The sequence below is a fragment of the Ahaetulla prasina genome, chromosome 12, assembly GCF_028640845.1.
Source record: "Ahaetulla prasina isolate Xishuangbanna chromosome 12, ASM2864084v1, whole genome shotgun sequence".
Lineage (NCBI taxonomy): Eukaryota > Metazoa > Chordata > Lepidosauria > Squamata > Colubridae > Ahaetulla > Ahaetulla prasina.
The window spans coordinates 14,115,525-14,137,423 of NC_080550.1; the positions used below are offsets into that span (position 1 = coordinate 14,115,525).

At 38.6% G+C, this 21,899-nt stretch overlaps 1 protein-coding gene across 1 annotated transcript in view; it reads left to right on the forward strand.

Moving 5' to 3' along the window:
• CMTM4 (CKLF like MARVEL transmembrane domain containing 4) overlaps positions 1 to 21,256 on the forward strand; it is a 34,053-nt gene extending 12,797 nt beyond the window's left edge. The window contains exons 2-4 of the mRNA XM_058155631.1: positions 6,234 to 6,410; positions 13,799 to 13,897; positions 15,847 to 21,256. Coding sequence (XP_058011614.1) covers positions 6,234 to 6,410; positions 13,799 to 13,897; positions 15,847 to 16,020 — 450 coding nt within the window. The 3' untranslated portion in view covers positions 16,021 to 21,256. The remainder of the gene's footprint in view (positions 1 to 6,233; positions 6,411 to 13,798; positions 13,898 to 15,846) is intronic.
• The last annotated feature ends 643 nt before the right edge of the window (positions 21,257 to 21,899 follow it).

The following is a 21,899-nucleotide window of genomic DNA, read 5'->3' on the forward strand; positions in this document are numbered from 1 at the left end:
GAAAAATAAGATCATGGCTTTTCTCAAGCAGATTCAAGTGGTTTTATTTCATCAAGTCTTGGGACAAAATTGGATGGATTCCATGATGATTTTGGATAGAAATTTTATTGTATTTAGTTGTAGTTTATTTTGACTGTATTCTTTTGTTCTATTGCTTACCTCCAGTGTCTGCTGGGAATGGGGTAATGGTAGATAGACATTCTGTAAAATAAATATTTTTTCACACCTTTTCCTTATTTAAACATGATTTTTGAACCTAGGAGAATTAGAATTAGAATTCTCTAATTCTTGTATAGCTTTTTAGAAGAGAATAGTATACAGTATTGTACAATAATGTATCGTACATTATTGAAAAGCACATGTGACATATAATCAGTGGTGGGATTCACATAATTTAACAACTGGTTCTCTGCCCTAATGACATGGGCATGGCCAACTCAATGTCACTCACATTGATGGGTGCTTCGCCTTAGCTGTAACAATGTAATAAGGTTTAACCAGAGAGGCAGTTTCTGTAAGCAGGGCAATAAAGATTAGGCTAGAAACAACACCTTCCTGCCTTCCTTACAGGATTAGTCCTGTAAAGTGGAAAAAAAAACAAAGTAAGATTTCATCCAACAACTGGTTCTCCGAACTGCTTAGAAAGTTAACAACTGGTTCTCCCGACTAGGTGCGAACCGGCTGAATCCCACCATTGCATATAATGCATTGCTTATGATTGTAAGCTGCCCAGAATTTCCTTGTGGTTAAGATGGCCAATAAATTTTATAAATAAATAAATAAAATGCATTTCATTTGAACGTAATGAATATACAAGATAATATTGAATTTTGTTTTTTTAGAAAACAACTCTTCTAATTTTATGAAAATTCTATTCCGGCCTATGTTTATACTTTTTTTTGGTGGGGGGAATTAATGTGTGCTTTTTAAATGATGAAACATTAATGGAGCATGAAATCTGTCTAATATTTGTGTTGGAAGAACACTATATTCTTAGTGTTATGGCTAGCAGTTTTATTTTTTATATTCCTATTTTTCCAATATGTCTAGACTGTTTTGTCTTTTAAAGATGGCATCTAAGAGAGATATCAGATTGAAAAGTTGAAATTCCTGATATTATGAATATTTTTTATTCGATTTGGTAACATTCTTCTTGTAGTGGATTCCAGGTTATACTGTGTTTCTGATTAGTTCTTTACTAAAATTCTTGCATTCTGATAATTGAATACCAAATAGACACTTTAACAAATCTTAAGTAACTGCTGTTTGAAATGAAAGCTGTTACTTTAAAACGAGACTTGCTTTTTCTTTATTCTAATTAATTGGATATTGGATATTAAGCTAAAACACAACTTAAACATTACTATTTATGTATCAACTCAAATCAAACCTTTTTATGGCCTTTAGAAAAATACATAAACCCGTTATTTATTAACAAAATAAATAAAATAATAATAAAAATAATAAAAGGAGATATGTAATGCAATAAAATTGCATAAAATATTAATGTAGAAACAATAATACGGATGACACCGGCAGTTTTAGGCGGCTGGACTAGAAGACCTCCAAGTTCCCTTACAATGCTGTTACTCTATTCTGTTTTGTTCCTTCAAACTCTGTTATCCTGTATTCTGTATTTTTATTCTCCTAAAAACACTGTGAGGTAGGTTTGACCTGCCCCCAAGGCACTCAGTGAGTTTCTGTGACAGTTGGTGACTTGATCATAAGTCTCCTTGGTCATAGTCCAGTACCATAATCATTAACCACACTAGTGTATCTGTGACTAGTGAGCTTCCCACTCCCCTTCTGAGTGGTTGCAAAGAGGTGCTTGTTGTGTTTGGACTGGGAATACACAACCTAACCACATCCTCCAGATGTTTCCAATAGAACCATCACCATTTCTTGTCACTGCTGTCAAAGTTGGCGGGAATTGAAGTTCAGAAGACTTAGAGGGTTCCAGTCCCACTTCAATGTCTCTGAGCACAGCCAGACAAACCCACCAATCCTTGAGCTGGCAGTAAAGTTTTCTAGCATCACGTAACACCGCAAGGCTGGTGAATATCCTTAAAGTTTCAGAATTGGGCCTTCTGGAATGTGATTGGTGGATTCTCCTGGCTTTGTTTCCCAATCATGGTGGTTGAGAAAAATAACTGTCAGTCCTTTTCTTTGACCTGATCTGGATGGAGTGGGATGAGCAGCTGAATTTTGACAGACCTATCCCTTAGAGCAGGGGTCTCCAGCCTTGGCAACTTGTGGATTTCAACTCCTAGAGTTCCTCAGCCAGCTTTGCTTCTAGTTCTGCAGATTCAACACCTGGTGGGTTAGGGAGTTGAGATCCACTTTGTGCTGGCCAAGTTAAATCAGAATAATACATCTAAACCTGAGTACAAAAGAGAGATCTGATGTTAAGATATATTTAAAAGGTAACGGTTTCTGCTGTTGTGTCTGACTCTAGGGGGCGGTACCAGGGGTGAAATCTAAATTTCTTTCCTACCGGTTCTGTGGGCGTGACTTGGTGGTGGGGGGCTCATGTGACTGGGTGGGCCTGGCTATGTGACTGGGGGATCAAAAGACAGAAACTCATTAGCAATATCCTGCTGGAGCAGGGTTGGATTAGATGACCCCGAGGTCCCTTCCAGCCCTGGATTATCCTCTGAAGCTGCGTCTAGTGCCAGGTTTGTAGTCCTTCCTTCCTCTCCTTTTTCCTCCCTCCCTCCCTCCCTCCTTCCTTTCTTTCTTTCTTTCTTTCTTTCTTTCTTTCTTTCTTTCTCTCTCTCTCTCTCTCTCTCTCTCTCTCTCTCTCTCTCTCTCTCTCTCTCTCTCTCTCAAACGAACTCCCCACCCCTTTTTTTGCCTATACCCCCCATTTTTTGCCTAGCAGGCTTCAGTTTTTTTACCTTTTAAAAAATGCTTTTAAAAGTAAAAAAAAAGCCTCTGATGATCAGGCACCTCAGCTGGGATTGTCAGAGCCTTGTTTTAACCCTTTAAAAACATTTTTTAACAACCTCTTGGCATTTTAAAAAAATGCTTTTAAAAGTAAAAAAAAAGCCTCTGATGATCGTGTGGCTCAGCTGGGCAGGGATTTTTGGTACTGGTTCTCCTAACCACCTGCCTCCATTACTACAGGATTGGCCAATCCGGTCCGAATCCGGGAGCATTTCACCCCTGGGTGGTACTCATCTTCGTTTCTTAGCTGAGGGAGCCAGTGTTGTCCAAAGACATTTATGTGGTCATGTGGCTGGCATGACTGTATGCCAAGACATACGGAATGCTGTTACCTTCCCACCAAAGTGGTACCTATTTATCTACTCGCATTTGCATGCTTTCGAACTGCTAGGTGGGCAGCAGCTGAGGTAAGAACGGGAGCTCACCCCGTCACGCAGTGCATGAGTCTCGACTGCCAACCTTCCAGTCAAAAAGCTCAACATCTGATCTTAAAGGTTTGGGGAATTCCAAAGACCATTTTCTCCATCCCTCTCCAACCCTATATTAGGATGTATTACCAGTTTTAACATATTACAAGATAAAGTAACTCCTGTTAAAAGGTTTTGCCCCAAGATCCTGAATATTCTTAAGTAGGGGGGAGAAAAATACACTATCTGGTGGTTTTTTACAATCATGAGTAATTATGTCGTTGAACCACATACAATAAGTCTTTTTATGGGCCCCTTCAGATAAACAGGAAGACTATTTATAAAAAAAAAAGTTGTAATGATGGAAGGTTTTTTTAAAATTATTTTATTGCTCAATTTAACAACTGATAAAATGCAGCCAGCTAAATAGGGGAAATGTAATGGTAGCATTCTTTTTCCTTATAAAAACTTCTGCTGTGGTTAAATTTAAACTTCAGTGCATTCTCTTCATTTTTCTCAGACGTTGACAGTAATACTTAGTTAAGATGATTTGCCAAAGTGGAATTGGTTCTGCTACGATTCATTTTCTTTCTTACTTGTTTTGGTGGCGTGCGGGGCCAAGCCCAAAGCGGCAGCAAATAGGACAAAAAATAGGACACAAATATTTGGGATATTACAATAGGACAAAAAATTTGGGAAAAGCTGCTTTTTGGCTGCTGTTCTTTAATCCTGCACAGTTGTAAAAGAACTCATTGGCTCTTGAAGAGCGAAAACAACTTGGGGGAAATCTGTAACCAATGCCACTTTTTTTTTTTTGGTACCACCAGTTTCGTTTGCAACGTGCCTGGGGATGTTTCTGATCTTTCTTTGCATGACACAGGTGCCTTGAGAATTAGCATGAACGAGGTAAAATTAGATTGCTGGCCTTTAGGAAGTCCCTGAAAATATGACTGTATCATTTTTACATTGGAAGGTTATTTGAGTCAGAAAAAGTCCAGTGTTTCTTGACTGCGAGTTGGTGAATTCATGCAACGTTTTGCCTCCCACAGCAACGCAGCATGAAAGCAAACGAGGTACATAGTGTTGAAAACAAGAATGTACAACTTTTTCATGACTGGGATTTGAATCGAACTGGGATTTGTCCCTCTCTTGGGGAAACGCAGGCAGAATCCAGGAGAGGCGTGAGGAAACTTTTACTCACACAGTATGTTTTTACAATAAACCCACCTTTTCAGAGTTTCGTTGTGTTGTTTTATTAGCCATTTGTGTTCATTTTGGTGGGTTTTTTTTTTAAAGGGGAAGTACGTTTATTAGTATTATACTAAATAGAGGTGTGATGACAAAAGGTTTAGGGATGACTTAGAATGGTTTTCCATTATACTTGTAGTATGAAAAACAGATTATACCCAGTGGTGAAATCTGAACCGGTTTACTACCGGTTTGCTGGCGTGCATGCGCAGTGCGCACCACACACCAAATGCAAGGTGTGTATGTGCACGGAGTGCACACCAAAAAGAGGCATGGGGTAAGTAGAACAGCGTACGGGGGTGGTGGTGGATCAGCTGTGGCGCACAATCTTTTTTTTTTACTTTTAAAAGCATTTTTTTACAACCTATTCAGCTGAATAGGTTGAAAAAAATGCTTTTAAAAGTAAAAAAAGAGGTTCTGACGATCAGGCAGCTCAGCTGTGATCATCAGAGCCTTTTTTTAACCTTTTAAAAGCATTTTTACAACCTATTTGGCCTAATAGATTGTGAAAAAAATGCTTTTAGAAGTAAAAAAAAAGGCTCTGACAATCGTGCGGCTCAGCTGTGATCATCAGAGTCTTTTTTTTACCTTTTAAAAGCATTTTTTTAAAAGAAGTGGCAAGCGGGCAAGCAGGCGATGAGTGGCCATGGGCGGGGGGTGGGGTGGGGCAGGATTTTAGCTACCAGTTCTCTAAACCACCCGCTGCCATCCGCTATTGGATCGGCTGAATTTTTGAATGTTCAGTTGACTGAGTTTCATATTTAATGAATAAAGTAAACCATCATCATCATCATCATCATCTACACGGCTATGGGCGACACATGTAACAGTGATACCCATTGTCATCAGGGCATCACTTGGTACCGTTGTCATCACTTTGGTACCATGTCCAAGAATTTTACAAAACACATCAAGAAAATTGCAGCTTCCTGCAATAACACCAGCAGAACTGCAAAAAACCGCTACTCGGAACATCATATATTTTAAGAAGATTCTTGGTTGATACCTAGGACGCTGGCAGCAACCCGTATCAATCATTAGCACCATTTAATGGTATTTGTGACACATTTTTAAATGTTCAGTTGACCAAGTTTCATGTTTAATGAATAAAAGAGATAATAATAATAATATTTAATAATAATAAAATAAAAAAGAAGCAATGAGTAAACACAGAATTAGAAGAGGGAGATTATGATGCCTACATCCTCCTTAAATTTCATAAATGATCAAGGTGAATGGAAACTCCCCTAAGAAAACACATTTCACCAATATAATTATTGGTTCAGGCTGTTTGCATTGAATTCTGTTTGGAAGCATTTCATAGCTCCCCAGTTGTGCCCTTTAAGAGATCTCCAATACATACAATCAAATATCCAGTAAATTCTAGATGAATGTGTCTCGGATTGCCGTACAGTACAAGCAAACTAGCTTTTGTGTAACTTGTGTTGAATTCTTTACATCGGGGTGGGGAATTTGCAAGTCCTAAAGTTGCCATGTTTGGTTTATATTGTAAATTTTACTCGGTACTGCGCATCGTTAAAGTATTCACTTCCTGATGAATGCTTCAGGATTATTGGTGACTATATATTCAGAATATTACAATACTGTTTTCCTGTTTTTTTCACATCTTAGGTTTTGGCTTTGATTTCCTTCATCTGCATAGAGACCATCATGGAATGCTCGCCGTGTGAAGGACTTTATTTTTTTGAATTTGTCAGCTGTAGCGCATCAGTAGTTACTGGAGTTCTATTGCTTATGTTCAGCCTAAATCTCCACTCAAGAATACCACAGATCAACTGGAACACTACAGTAAGTTCTCATCCAAACCTTTACCAAAATAGCTGAATAAACATGCAAAGTTTAGATTTTAAGCTCTTTTTGCTTCAATGCAGGAACTTTAGATTTTATTATTTATTTATTTATTTATTTATTTATTTATTTATTTATTTATTTATTTATTTATTTATTATTTACATTTCTATACCGCCCTTCTCCGAAGACTCAGGGCGGTTTACAGCCAAGTTAAAAAGACATATACAAAAATTAAAACACAATATTTGAAATTTAAAAATCTGAATCCATAGGCCGAATATTAAAATAACAAGTAATAAAACCACCCATTAAAAATTACCCTTAGGCCAACCCTGCTCGGTGAAACAAAAAAGTCTTGAGCTCGCACTTAAAGGCCCGGAGGTCGGGAAGAAGGCGTAGCCCCAGATTATTAGATATTATTAGATATTAGAGCAATATGCTAGGACTCTGTGCACTAAGTAGAGAACACGTCCTGCTTTATATTCAGCGTGGATCCCCACTAGTGTAGCACGTGTTATGAAATATTGTGTGTTAAAGTATCTAAAGCTGAAGTTGTGTCTGACAGCGTTTTTCCCTCTTGCAAACGCCAGGTTATTCTTTATTGCAACTTCTTAGTTGCTTATGACTGAGGAAATCACCTTGTCACTTCATATTGATACTTGTATTAGAATTCAATACAAGCTGTATTAATTAGCTCTGTAAATCAATAACTGTTAATAGATACAAATGTATAATGGAGGAACATTTTGGAACTGTTCCTTTTTTTGGGGGGTGGAAGTAGATTTTAACTCATTTTCTGCCCCATCTTCTTAAAGCAGGGGTCTCCAACCTTAGTCCCTTTAAGATTAGTGGACTTCAAGTCCCAGAGTTCCTCAGCCAGCTTTGCTGGCTGAGGGACTCTAGGAGTTAAAGTCCACAAGTCTTAAAGGGACCAAGGTTTGAGACCCCTGTCTTAAAGGAGTAAGGTTGTGACCTTCCTTTTAGTCTTCTTCCTGTGCTTAAAAAAAAAAAAAGCCTGAAATGTACACTAACTTTCAGGAGATTTGACTTTATTGTATTGTCCAAAAATTCTTTCGCTTGTTCTCTCCCAGACTGACAGGTTAGAATGCACATTTTTATTGACTGGTAAGCTAATAAAAGGGACATGGTGGGAGCGACATGGTGGCTTAGTGGCTAAGAAGCTGAACTTGTCGATCGAAAGGTCGGCAGTTCAGCAGTTCGAATCCTTAGTGCCGCGTAACGGGGTGAGCTCCCATTACTTGTCCCAGCTTCGGCCAACCTAGCAGTTCGAAAGCACTTAAAAAATGCAAGTAGAAAAATAGGGGCCACCTTTGTTGGGAAGGTAACAGCGTTTTGTGTGCCTTTGGCGTTGAGTCATGCCGGCCACATGACCACAGAGACGTCTTCAGACAGCGCTGGCTCTTCAGCTTTGAAACGGAGATAAGCACCACCCCCTAGAGTCAGAAACGACTATCACATATGTGCAAGGGGGACCTTTACCTTAAGCCAGTCAATGTTTTTCCATCCAGTGTAGAATAAATGGCACCCTCAATGTTGCAGGTGTGCCAAGAACTCCCAAAAAACAAAAATTATGTATTGCAATAATTTGTGTAGCCATGAAGTGTTCAATAGCGGTGATTGCTAATGACAACACTGTATTTCGGAGTTTTTGATAAACATTCATAATATTTCAAGAAAGAAACGTGGAATACTGTTTTTGACAGCAGTTCTTCTGTTGTCGTATTGCAAATTACACACCTTTTAATTTGATTTTTTAAAAAGTAGCTTCTAGAAGGTAAGTATGCCAACGACTCAGTTGTTGTATGCTGGAAAGAGCTAAGGATTATTAAGGAAATAAGCAGACAAGTCATTTTTCAGACTAATGCTGATAGTTTCCCTCTGAATAATGGGTTAAAAACCAACAGTGGAAATTCCTGTGTGGTGCTTAACAAATATAGCTCCACAGTGCAAGAATGTAGGCAAACAATATCAAAGAATGTAATGGCCATCTGAAAGCGTTTCTGTGATGAATTTATATTCACTCCTAAATCCTTGTTTTAATCTGTTGCAAATACCCCAAATATTTACTCTAATTGCAGTTGGTTTAGAATTTTCTTCTTCTCTGCCTTGTGGCGGGTTAGAATGGATCTGTTTCAAATTGGAAGTGATGAACGAATGCTACAGTTCCTGAGATTCCGACAAGCAGAGATTTGGCTGAATGTTATCGCACCTAATCAATGGTTAATTCAGAATCTAGGTGTTAGCCTTCGGGCCTGGCCCCACTATTCATTTGCACCCTCCATTAAAGAAGTATATAGGACTAGAATCTTGGTGCTAGGTTGGTGGTTTTATTGCAGACAGAAATAAGTCATACATATATGCAGAATATCTGCCTAAAATTCATCTATCTGTCTCCTCCCCTCTCTCTCATCTATCTATCTATCTATCTATCTATCTATCTATCTATCTATCTATCTATCTATCTATCTATCTATCTATCTATCTATCATCTTCATTTAATTATCCCATAATCCCTTGTGGGGTGGAGTCTGGGCAATTGAATGGAGCTAACAGACTGTTTTAATGGTCAGATGCCTTTCCTGTTGCCAATGCAGAGTTTTGTTCAGCAGATATATTTTCAGGGTGCCCAGAGAGAGAAGTATCTGCCTCTACCTAGGATCGAACTCACAGCTTCCTGATTGTGAGGCAAGAGCTCCACCCTAGGCCACTGTACTATCTGTCTGTCTGTCCGTCCGTCCATCCATTTATCTATCTATCCTTTGCTTTTTGGTTGTTTTTTCCCAGCCTTGAGACTGGAAGGCACCTGCTATGTAGCTGCAGAGTGGTTCTGTCTGCTTTGAGCAATGCTGATGCCTTCCTTGCCTGTTTCAGTTCTTAGAGGCTCATGGATTGGGATGGGCCATCTCAAATGCAAAAGATGTTGAAAGGTAGCAGTGTCAATTTTCCATATCTAACCTCTTCATTACAATTGATTTACTGAACCCTTCTTTGTCTCCCTCAATAGAACCTCAAATATCTTTTGTGTAGGGGAATATAAAAGATAGTTCCAAGTAGAAACTTCGGCCATTATACTCTGGTTTTGGTTTAATCTGCTTGCTCTTGGCTTGCGTCTAAGACAAACACAAGACCCATAATTGCCTAGTGTACAAAAAAATATATATCAGACAGTCTGTTGAGTTTTAAAATATTTTGTGAACTGCACAATCAGCTTAGTCCATCTCTCTCCTCCCAAATCCTTTGCATTATTATCCTTTACTATCCTTTGAATAATTAATATTGAGATAAATTATATAAATGCCCTTATAGCAAATACTGAAAACTCTCTCTCTCTCTCTCTCTCTCTCACACACACACACACACATACACTCTTTGTGTGTGTGTGTGTGTGTGAGTGAGTGAGTGAGAGAGAGAGAGAGAGAAACGGGGTAACCAAATGCCTTTTCTTTACATCTCCAAATTACAGGATTCATGAAAGAGAAAATGACTTGTTTTTCAGATTTCTCCTTTCCTTCATTTTATGTGTGAAATAAGGACAGGGCATTTTCTTTTCTTCACACATTTAGAAAAAGAAGAGCCCATTTTGTCTGCAACCTCAGCTATTTAAGCGTTTGTGTATTTATGACTTGAAAAACCAGTTTCATGTTATGACTTTACAACTTGGCAACGCTTGGTATAAGTAAGAGTGCATCCAAAGAGATGATAACTAAAACGCAAATACATTGGAAATCAAAAAGAAGATTTAGAAGGGAAGGCAAAGTGATGTGCCAGAAGTGCTATTACACACTTTGAGCAAATGACGTTTCAGGAAAGAATCTGCATATGGAAGATAAAGAAACTAACGTATGTCCCTACTGCTACCGAATGCCTCTCACCGACCCATGCGCTCTCACAGGGAGGGACTCCTCAGGGTGCCGTCAGCGAGACAGTGTCGTCTGGCGACACCCAGGAGAAGGGCCTTCTCTGTGGGGGCTCCCGCCCTCTGGAACGAACTCCCCCCAGGACTTCGTCAACTTTCGGACCTCCGAACCTTCCGTCGCGAACTTAAAACACACTTATTCATCTGCGCAGGACTGGATTAGTTTTTAAATTTGTGGGTTTTTTAATGGGTTTTTATCATTTATTCTAAATTTTTAATCTCGGCCAATTGAATAAGTTTTTTAATTGTATTTTAATAGTATTTATATTGTAATGTTATTGTTTATTTTACCTGGCTGTGAACCGCCCTGAGTCCTTCGGGAGAAGGGCGGTATAAAAATTTAAATAATAAATAAATAATAAATAAATAAATAAATAAACAGACTTCAAATATAGTCCTTGCCCAATAATCTGAAATAGCAAGCAAAAGAATATTCAAATTAGGTCATTTAGGAGCTACTGTGTATTGTATGCTGGGTCTCCCCCTACAAGCTTTATCAGACAAATTAACACACAACTTCTAGGTGGGTCTAGGACAACTCGCCTTGGCCAACTCACTGTGTCCAACTCGTTGCAGCCATCTTGCTGTGGTCAACTCGCCTTGGCCAACTCGCTGCAAGGATGAGTTACACTTAATATCGAAGAAATGATGGACTAGAATAATTAAAGGAAAGATGCAAAAGGAGGGGGCCGCAAAAACCAAATGTGAATGACAAAAATTAAAATAAATGTTTAATTATTTTAAATAATTAAATTGAATTGTTGAACTGTCCCACACCAGGTTGGCCATGGCGAGTTGACCGCAAATTATCCTGTTCTGCCTCTGTGCTGGCCAGGAATTGTAAAAGTTTCTGTTCCCTACATCTGGACAATGCCAGGTTGAAGAAAGCTGTGATCAACTATAATTAAACAAGTTCCCTGGTTTCAAATAAGCCATGTGGTTGCCTTCCAGAAATTGCTTTGACTTTACTACAACAGTAGTAAGTCGAGATAACTACGATGCCTTGACTTGGTGTGGGTAAATCTTAAAGTAGCAGATTGTGGCTTGAAGAGCTGAAGAACTGTTGACAGGTGCAAATCAAACCCAATACTTTTTAAGTCACTTTTTAAAAACTCAGCAATTGAAACTGATTAACTTCTTAACAATATATACTAACGTATACTTTTTCTTTTCTTTTCCACATTAATCCAATGAATGGTTTCATGATTACATAGGTGGCTACTGTTCAGCTTTCAGAAATATCTGTAGTTATCGATTGAACAGAGCTTTCTCTATGTGATTGTTGGATATATCCATTTAATATATAAACATCAATTAATGTAAATAGATTGTGTATGTAAATATTTCCCGCATCAAAACTTACTGGCCATAGAAAGAAATATACCCTTTGAAAAGCTGACTTGAGTTCATGTTGGCAATCTCTCTCCCCCCCCACTCTCATTATCTATCTATCTATCTATCTATCTATCTATCTATCTATCTATCTATCTATCTATCTATCTATCTATCTATCTATCTATCTATCTATCTATCTATCTATCTACCTACCTACCTACCTACCTACCTACCTACCTACCTACCTACCTACCTACCTACCCACCTACCTACCTAATCCGTTCTGGTTGGAAAACTCTGGATTTTATTTCCCGAAAACCCTAAAAATTGAAACTGGAAGAGAAGATGGACTAAAAGCCAAGTGATCTTGGCATATTTCTGTAATAAATGTACCCAATGAATCCCCACTATTCCTTTATTAATCAGGTATATTAGCTAAGCTTTTGTCTATAACGTGTGAAATCTATGATAAAATTAAATGGATGATCTGCATTTCTCTCTCTTTTTCTTTTTGAGTGTATTGGTAAGCCTATAAAGCATCTAACAAGGTTCTAACAAGAACTAGCTCTAATTCCTTAGAATTATGATAAATGTGCATAACAGTACGCCAATTATACAGCTGGGAATTCAGTGAGCTTAAAATCATTTGAGCTCCATTGCTAAACAGGAAGTCTGTGAAACTGAATTGCAGAAGTTACTGAATGATTTGTTGTTTCAGGAATGAAGAATACTTGAAAAGATTCTCCAGGACATAGAGAAATGTTCCTTTATGCTAAAACTATGTCACACAAACAGAAGTAGCATTTTACAGAGATCCTGGCAACATGTAATACTGTAAGAGACATGCGGCAGGCATACAGATAGTTTTCTAGATTTGACAGAGCTAAGAATCTATTTATATATCAGTAGCTAAGTTATAAAATATTCTTGTGGCTGGAAGAACATTTCGTGGGTTTGGTAGTATTGGAATAAAGAAAAGAAGAAATTGCCCTTGTTTTATTGAGTAATTCTTTTTCTTGACTATGATGCAGCAATTGTTCACCGGGTGTATAATGTGCATTTTTCTGTGGAGTTGCAATTTGGCATAAAGTAATTACCGGTAATTGCATGCAAACTGTCCTGCTTCATCAACTCAGTTGATACTATGACAGACAGACAGCATGACAGACTTTGACTGATAGTTAAGACTGCAGAAAAAACAATTGCAACTAGCCTGCCTTCTGTTGAGGACTTGTATACTGCAAGGGTCAGAAAGAGGGCCGTGAAAATATCTACAGACTCCTCGCATCCTGGACATAAACTGTTTCAACTCCTACCCTCAAAACGACGCTATAGAGCACTGCACACCAGAACAACTAGACACAAGAACAGTTTTTCCCCGAAGGCCATCACTCTGCTAAACAAATAATTCCCTCAACACTGTCAAACTATTACTAAATCTGCACCACTATTAACCTTCTCATCATTCCCATCACCAATCTCTTTCCACTTATGACTGTATGACTGTAACTTTGTTGCTGGCAATCCTTATGATTTATAATTGTCAATTATAAATGACAATTATAATTGTCAATACAACACATCATTTGTGTTGTAAATGTTGTACCGATGAACGTATCTTTTCTTTTATATACACTGAGAGCATAGGCACCAAGCCAAATTCCTTGTGTGTCCAATCACACTTGGCCAATAAAAAATTATTTTCTATTCTATACTGCAAGGGTCAGAAAGAGGGCTGAGAATATATCTATAGACCCCTTGGGGCTCTGCTATAGGGCATTGAATGCCAAAACAGCTAGACCCAAAGACAGGGTTGTTGTTGTTTTTTGCTTTGTGCCATCACTCTGCTGAACACCTAATTCCCACAGCACTGTCTTACATCTAAGGATATTTACCCCTGTAGTAGAACTGTGCTACTACTATCCTTCTCATCTCTTCCACTGCCTTCTCCTATCGGTGTCTGATGTTTATATTACTTTGTTGTTGTATGTACACCGAGAGCTTCTGCACCGGAGACAAATTCCTTGTGCGTTTAATCACACTTGGCCAATAAAGAATATTCGGTTCTATTCTAATATTCTAAGATATAATATCTATAATTTTGTTTTTATAGGATTTGGTCAATACTGGAATCTGCACTTGTTTCTTCTTCATTGCATCGATAGTACTTGCGGCTTTAAACCATAAAAAAGGTGCAGAAATAGCAGCTGTGGTAAGAAAACATTGATTTATTTGCATTCTCTTTTCAAAAAGATGAAATATTTGTGCCTTCTGTCAACCCATTGTCAACAGCAAATTGCCCCCCAGATTAATTTATGCTGCTTGATCCATGGGGTTGGACTAGAAGACCTCCAAGGTCCCTTCCATAGCTCCTGTTCTGATTGATTGATTGCTGGTTAGAATTTCAATTTAGGCTGCTTAATACCAGTCTCTCTCTTTTCATGTAGCAATCAGCCTAAACAACCAATTTTGTTTGAGGTCAAAACATCAAGGAGCAAAATTGGTTGTCTTTATATTGGCTATTACCATCATGGCAATGCCGATATATTTGACCGTTTTAGGTTATTGATATATAAATGATCCATCTCATTTGGCTTTATTTCAAACCTACAGCTTAATAACAAAGCTTTTTAAACGGCCACAAAGTGAAAATCGTGGCGAGCTTTTTTCTGAGTAGATCAGGGGTTTGCAGCCTTGTGTGTATGCAAGGCTGCACTTTGCCTTTGAGTGATAATGCCAGATACCACACGGTTTAAAGTTAATAATCACTTTCCATGTATTTAATAATTGCTCCTTTGTGGTATATATTAAAAAGCATGATTCAGCAACAATCCTTGAAGGGAGTTCAGGAAGGGGCTGCAAGCCAACGTTCCGTTAAAGCCGCATGTGGGCACTGGATTTGCAGATGGTGTATTGGTGCTTTAGTTAATGAGCAATTCTGTTTCACAAACAGGATTTTGCAATGTTACGGTATAAGCCTGTGATGGCAAACCTATGGCACACGTGCCACAGGTGGCACACGGAGCCATTCCTGCTGGCACATGAGCCGTCGCCCTAGGTCAGCTCCACTGCTTATGTGCACACGCCTCCCACCAACCAGCTAATTTTCAGGTCTCTGCTGCGTATGTGGAAGACGTGCGTGCATGCCTATGCCGCCCCTCCCTTCCAGGAAGCCTTTATGCGGCCCGTTTTGGATGCCAGGTAAATACAAGGCTTGCACGGAGGTTCTGGGATTCTGAAAAACGAGCCTACCGGAAGTCCGGAAACAGGCCGTTTCCGTTCTCCGGAGGACCAGGGGAGGCGGTTTTCGCCCTCTTGGAGGCTCCAGGAAAGCCTCCAGAGCCTGGGGAGGGTAAAGAATGGGCCTACCGGAAGTCCAGAAATGGGCCGTTTCCGGCCTACGGAGGCTTCAGGGAAGCCTGCTAGGCCCAAAATGGGGCGCAGGGGCTTGCACACACATGCGCAAGGGGTAGGGGAGCTTGAGGGGGGGGGTCACGCCTGAGCAGGGGGTGGGGCAGCGTGGGGGTTGCATGCGCATGCATAAGGGGGCAGGAGGTGTGTGGGCAGCATTGCACCCTTTTGGCACCCGAGTTAAAAAAGGTTAGCCATCACTGGTATAAGCTAATCGGCGGCTTTCAGAGTTAACAATTCCATAATTTTTGCCTGCAGAATTCTGGGAAATTTTAAGGGAAAAGAAATAATCAGTGTCATCATATGTTTAAGTTACTTAAGTTATTTTTTTTAATGGAGCTGGGCTTTAGCTCAAAAATCACATGGATGGATAAATGGCTATCCTGCAGCATTACTTGGAAAATATTTGGGATATGCTGATGCTATATTTACACATGCCTGTTGATTTCATATTAAAGACACCAATAGTGTAAAATTTCCCACCCACTCACCCACCCCCAAAATATACAATTAAGTACTTAACCGAAAATGCAGGCTTATTATCTTTGGTTTGTGTTCAAAGGAGTTTTATGAAGCTTTATCTGTGTGATAAGGATTATAACTTGTCCTTCAACCAGGACACCAGTATTAAAGACAGGAAAAGGCAGCTACCTTTTTATCTGAAGACAGCAACAGCGCGCACATATAATTCGGATTCTGTTAAGTGTTACCTGCTATTTCTTCAAACAAATGTTCTCTTTCTCTTTTTAGATATTTGGCTTTTTGGCAACCACAGCCTATGCTGTGAATTTATTTTTAGCAGTTAAAAATTGGAGAAACACCAACAGACAGCAAAACACGCGACAGACCAGTGACTATATACGTGCTCGGACAGAATCCAGAGAAGTAGATAACCGTCCAGAGATTCAACGTCTGGACGGATGAAAACGGGAACTTCCTGAAAAAAGAATTTTTTTTAAAAAAAAAGCCTGAGGACCTATGTTTTAAAGCAAAGAAGATGCTGGCAATCATTTTTACAGGCAGTAAAGGAGAACGTGATGGCCAAGAACATGTTCAAAGAGAAGGAGGTGGATTAAGAAGCAATTATATGAAGGCTATAATGACAATTGCATTTTTTTTTGCCCATAAATAATGGAGGATCGAGATACAAGAAGAGTGGAGAAAGGGATGTATAACATCCAGACAAAAAAAATAATAATAACTAGAATTAATGCTAGCAATAGATTGTATTTTTGAAACATAATTTTGATGTTTGGCACCATGCACTGAGATGAAAGATAGCAAGAATATAAATTGGCTATTGGATTATGAAACTGCTATGTAACATTTTCTAGCAAGTTTGCCAGGTTACTTTTCGATCTCACACTCCTACACCTTCGCTGTGTCTCTGCAACAAGCAGCCAGCTATATTAAGACTTTTAGCTGGAGGATCAGGTAATATTAACTTTTAACGATTTTGACTGCAAAGAAAACACCAAGCGCACTCCCTCTGTGGTTACAATTTAGGTACGACCTGATATTGAATTCTATCACCTGTTACATTCGTTCTCTCTTTTTTTACTTTGAAAGAAACACAAAGCAGATACTGGGGTTGTTTATCTAAACATGTATAGACAATGTTTTTTTTCTCCTCTCGCTTTTATGTTCAACTACACGCTGAGGTCTTCAAACTTGGTAGTTTTAAGACTACCAAGCTGTGCTGGCTGGAGAATTCTGGGAGTTGAAGTCCACAAGTCTTAAAGCTGCCAAGTTTGGGGACCCCTGAGCTACAGGAAAATCTCATTGTGGTCAGGGCTTAAGAACATTAGTTTTGCGTCCATGGATCGCTGTGTTTCTGAAACGGTGTAACTGTCCTGAGAACTTAATAGGTTTGGCTGCTAATTTCTATTGTCCAAATTCAGATGAAATGTATTTTTAAGTTACGCTGTTATTGTAAATGGAATGTGGAAAAGACATTGGGAGACAGAGTGAAAAGATGCTTTCCAGGGAAACGGTCAGATAAAAAAAAACAGCAGAGTTGAAAGCTGGATAATGGTTCTGGAATGGATAAAGAAGCTCAGAAGAGACTCATTCTTGGTCTGTTAGATTCTGTTAAAAAAATAAAATTAGAATTGTGATTCCTGTCTAGTCTACCTGATGAGGCTGTCAGTTATTTAGTTGGAGGCCCTTAAATGATAATTTTCTGGATGTCAGATCAGGCATGTTTGAAGTACGTCTACAGATTAAGACTTATTTTGGCCAGTGAACATAGCCAGTTATGTGGTTTGTTTAGTATACCATTCATACAATATAGTAACTCCAGTTTTCTTTCCACCTTTGTTTGAAAAGGGAGAAAGCCACAACGATTAGATTTGTGTTTCATGTATCCGTTGCGTAATGGCGATCACAAGATTAATGCAGCACCCTAAGTAAATCAATAGAATTTGATGACCCATTTGTCTGAAATGTTTCTTTAAGAATGACATAGGTCAGCCTTCTCCAGTCTGCCTTTTTTTAAAATTTGCATTTATATCCCGCCCTTCTCCGAAGACTCAGGGCGGCTTACACTATGTCAAGCCATAGTCTTCATCCATTTGTATATTATATACAAAGTCAACTTATTGCCCCCAACAATCTGGGTCCTCATTTTATCTACCTTATAAAGGATGGAAGGATGAGTCAATCTTGGGCCTGGTGGGACTTGAACCTGCAATAATTGCAAGCAGCTGCTGTTAATAACAGACTGCATTAGTCTGTTGAGCCACCAGAGGCTTTCCAGGTGATCTGAATTTATCATCCCTGATAACGAGCTGTACAGGTAATCCTCGACTTATGACATTTCTGTTTGCTAAGCAAGGCGGATTTATGTGAGTTTCCCCCCTTTTACGACCTTTCTTGCCACATTGGTTAAGCCAATCACTACAGTTGTTAACGGTTGTTAAGTGAATTTGACTTCCCCATTGACTTTGCTTGTCGCTTGATCACATGATCCCCAGTTATGACGGTTATGCAACCATCTTAAATACATGCAAACGTTAAGTGTCCGAATTTTGATCGTATGACCATGGGGATGCTGTAACGACCATAAGTGGGAAAAACGATCATAAGTCACTTTTTTTCTGTGTTGTCGTAACTTCAAACGGTCATAAATTGAGGATTACCTGTATATATTCAGCTGAATGTAAATTTCTGATTTGTGCTTTAAAGTGATTGAGACCAGATTAATTAAATTTTAAAAAATGCAGGTATGGATTGATTTGAAAATGGGTCATTTTTAAAAATAAAAGGAGGTGGTTTAGTTCCTATCATTTGTTCTTACGAAATGAAAACATCCTGAAAAGTAGTTTTGACTGGCCAACATTACGATGCTTTGGCTGTAAACTAACTTCCTGCAACATTTGTGCCTGTAGTGAAGCTTTGTTTTTAAGTGAATCTTTGGGAAAGACATTGCATTAAAAAGGGCAGGATTTTAAGAGTCATGTGCATAATCCCAATTTTTTTAAAAAAAAAAATCTTTGGTACCGATTCTAGCTGCATTCAAAACTACTTTTGAAAGAGAAGTGCTAAAAGCAGCTTGAATAAATGACCTGCTGGGGGAGCAATTGCTATTCCAAAAAGTTAGCAAAACATGTGATGCCATGTAGCAGTTTCATTTTTTCCCGGGTCAGTAGATGATAAGTAAAATAAATAACGGTGAGAAAATAGAGGAAAGTTTCACTGCAAAAATATCACCTGAATTCCCCTTTTGTCCTGTCAATAAAATTCTGTACTGTAAGTCAGCTTTATGATAGAAAATGGCAACGCAAGGCAGGATATGTACTTAAAAGCCTTTAGAATTCATCTTAGTTCAGCTCAATTACTTAGAGAGAAAAACTGATTTGGCCCTTTATCTTTGGTTCTGCCACTAAATATATGAGGATTGTATGAAAAGTAATGACTCAACCTTATCGCTTCTTCCACCAAGGTGGGCTTGGTCAGGAAACATGCCACAAGACATGCTAGAACTCTCTTTTATTGGTAGAAGTTATAGGAAACCAAACTTGGAAAGCTTATTGGCGTTTTCCCTTCCTTTCCTCTTAAATCAAAGAAAATCAAGGCAGGGCAATTTTTAATCCCTTCCCCATTGTTTCTTGTTTTCCTAGGCTGAACTCTACTAATAGCCACCCCATACTTTTCCAACGTAATATCTATGCTCTTCTATGCTTTGTGATGATAGATAGCGATGCTTAGTTTCTGGGTGACAATGATGAACCTAGTTTTCATCAGCTGTCACAGTGCTCCTCTTGGTGCGACAACCAGCTTTCAAGTTTCGAAGGTTCCATTTCTGTCATCATTCTGCCAGAAACCCATCATGCTCAAACCTTCTGATGCAGGAGAACATCCATAAGGTGACCTGCTAGCCATGATTCTGTGGAACACCAAGGTTGACAGCCATTTCACTCTGATCCGCTGGTCGTTCTTAATCGGTTCATCAACTTTTCTTACGCGAACTCTTGCTCTCTCACAAATTGCGCACTTCGGTCTTGCTCAGACAAATGAACTCTTCCCAATTCGCCATCTTTGCATTTACAACTTCACAATTTTTGTTGGCTCGTTTGGCAGTGAATTTCAGTTGTGGGATTCCATCGGCAGTACGTTGACTAAAGAGCACGGGTGAGTTCCCGCTTGCAAGTGTCTTATTTCACAAACAATAATAGCAAGTCAGTTTTTTTTCCTCTTCGTAAAATTTTCCACCAATTGAAGTGGGAAAAACAGATGGTAAACAGTATGTTTCTAATATGTAAGCAGTAACATATACTGCTGAAGGCATTACTTTTCATTCAAGACTTGTAATTTAAGTAAGAACCCACCCTCCGTAACATGCATTGCAGCTGTGTTTGGGAATATGATTATTGTGTGTTGCAAGAGTGACACTTAGCTAAAAAAATTAGACATTTTAACATTATTGTGTAGAACAGTGGTACGGTACATTAAATTGCCTAGAGAAACTTAACTAAATTTGTGCTTGATATTGTCAGAAATGATAAGTATTAGAAGTCTGGATATGATTATATAAAAACTTATATAAAAAGCTGTGTTAGTCCATGAGGGCAAAAGTCCATAATCCCCAAATAATGATGAAGACCATCTAAAACAGGGGTCTCCAACCTTGGTCCCCTTAAGACTTGTAGACTTCAACTCCCAGAATTCCTCAGCCAGCTTTGTTGGCTGAGGAATTCTGGGAGTTGAAGTCCACAAGTCTTAAAGTTGTCAAGGTTGGAGACCTCTGATCTAAAACACTGTTTTTCAACCTTGACAACTTGAAGATGGGTGGACTTTAACTCCTAGAATTCTGGGAGCTGAAGTCCACCTACCTTCAACCTTCAAGCCAAGCTTGAGAAACATTGATCTAAAAAACCAGTCAGCTGGAAATCTTTTGTCCAACAATATTACAAAAACAAATACAGGGAAGAAGTAATGTTTGTATATCCCAGTATAGTAATTATTATTTCATATTTCCATGTGATCACCCATTGCATTAGGAACGTACCCGATCAGAGCTTTGAGGATGTCAAGAAAACTAACGTAGCCTTATTGGTTTTCTAAAGCTTCTAATCACTAATTACATTTATATATCACATTTTGGATGGGTGTTGGAAATTATTTACTTAGCCTAAGTCTGGTAATGTCAAGTAATGTTTATAAAAACATGATTAAAGTAATGTTCTAGAAGCGATATACTTTTTAGCAACGACTTCCATTTTAAGAATATCCGGCTTTTAGCTAGGAAAAAAGGGTTTGTGCATAGTACTCTTTTTATGAGACGGTTTTATTTTTATGAGATAAGAAGACTGCATTTTCGGTGTTAATTATCTATGTTTTTCATGGAAAAAGGTGCTCAGTGTATTTGAACAACTGTGGTCAGGTTTCATTTTGTAGCTAATTGTGAAGATATAAGGACCCAATACACCATCCAGATTGTTACATTTGTGGCTTGCGGTATTTAGCTAAGGCTTGTCTTTAACAGCTATGCTAATATCCATAGATGAAAACTTAAGAAGCTGGAGTGAAACCTATTCCTTATTCCTTCCTCTTGACAGCTGCGATTGATTTTGGAAAATCAGTTCACTTTCGGGAATAATTTAATTCAGATGGCTTCTGAGCCTCAGAAATAGATAGGAAGAAAAGGAATTCTGTTTTTTTTTTTAAAAAAAACCCCGCTATTTGTAATATTTCTAGTAAACTAATGTTTTGGAGTTTGTCTTGCCTTATTTACAATATCGATTTGATACTAGAAGGAGTGCAAACAAAACTAGAATCTGTATCTGGTTTCTCTTGACTAGAAAACGATTTTCCTTCTTAATCTGCCTGGCCTTAATCTTTTCTTTTATGTACACTAAGAGCATATGCACCAAGACAAATTCCTTGTGTGCCCAATCACACTTGGCCAATAAAAAACTATTCTATTCTATTCTATTCTATTCTGTTCTGTTCTGTTCTGTTCTGTTCTGCTCTGCTCTGCTCTGCTCTGCTCTGCTCTGCTCTGCTCTGCTCTGCTCTTTTCTATTCTATTCTATGCACAAGATATGTGTGTGCAGTTCCGCCAGAAAAACATTCATTTTTCTTAAGCTCCAATCCCTTCTAAAAATCTTCTTTCCAAATTGAGGACCATTTGCATGTGTTGAGAACAATTCCACAATATTCAGCCAGCAAGGTAGGGAAACTTATTATAGCTAACTTGAGTGAATTTGGTGGTGTTTAATTTGGGATAAAATCAGATAAAAGCATTGAAGAGGGCGAAACGTCTATGGAGATTCTCAACCCTCCAGGTCATGGTTATTCCA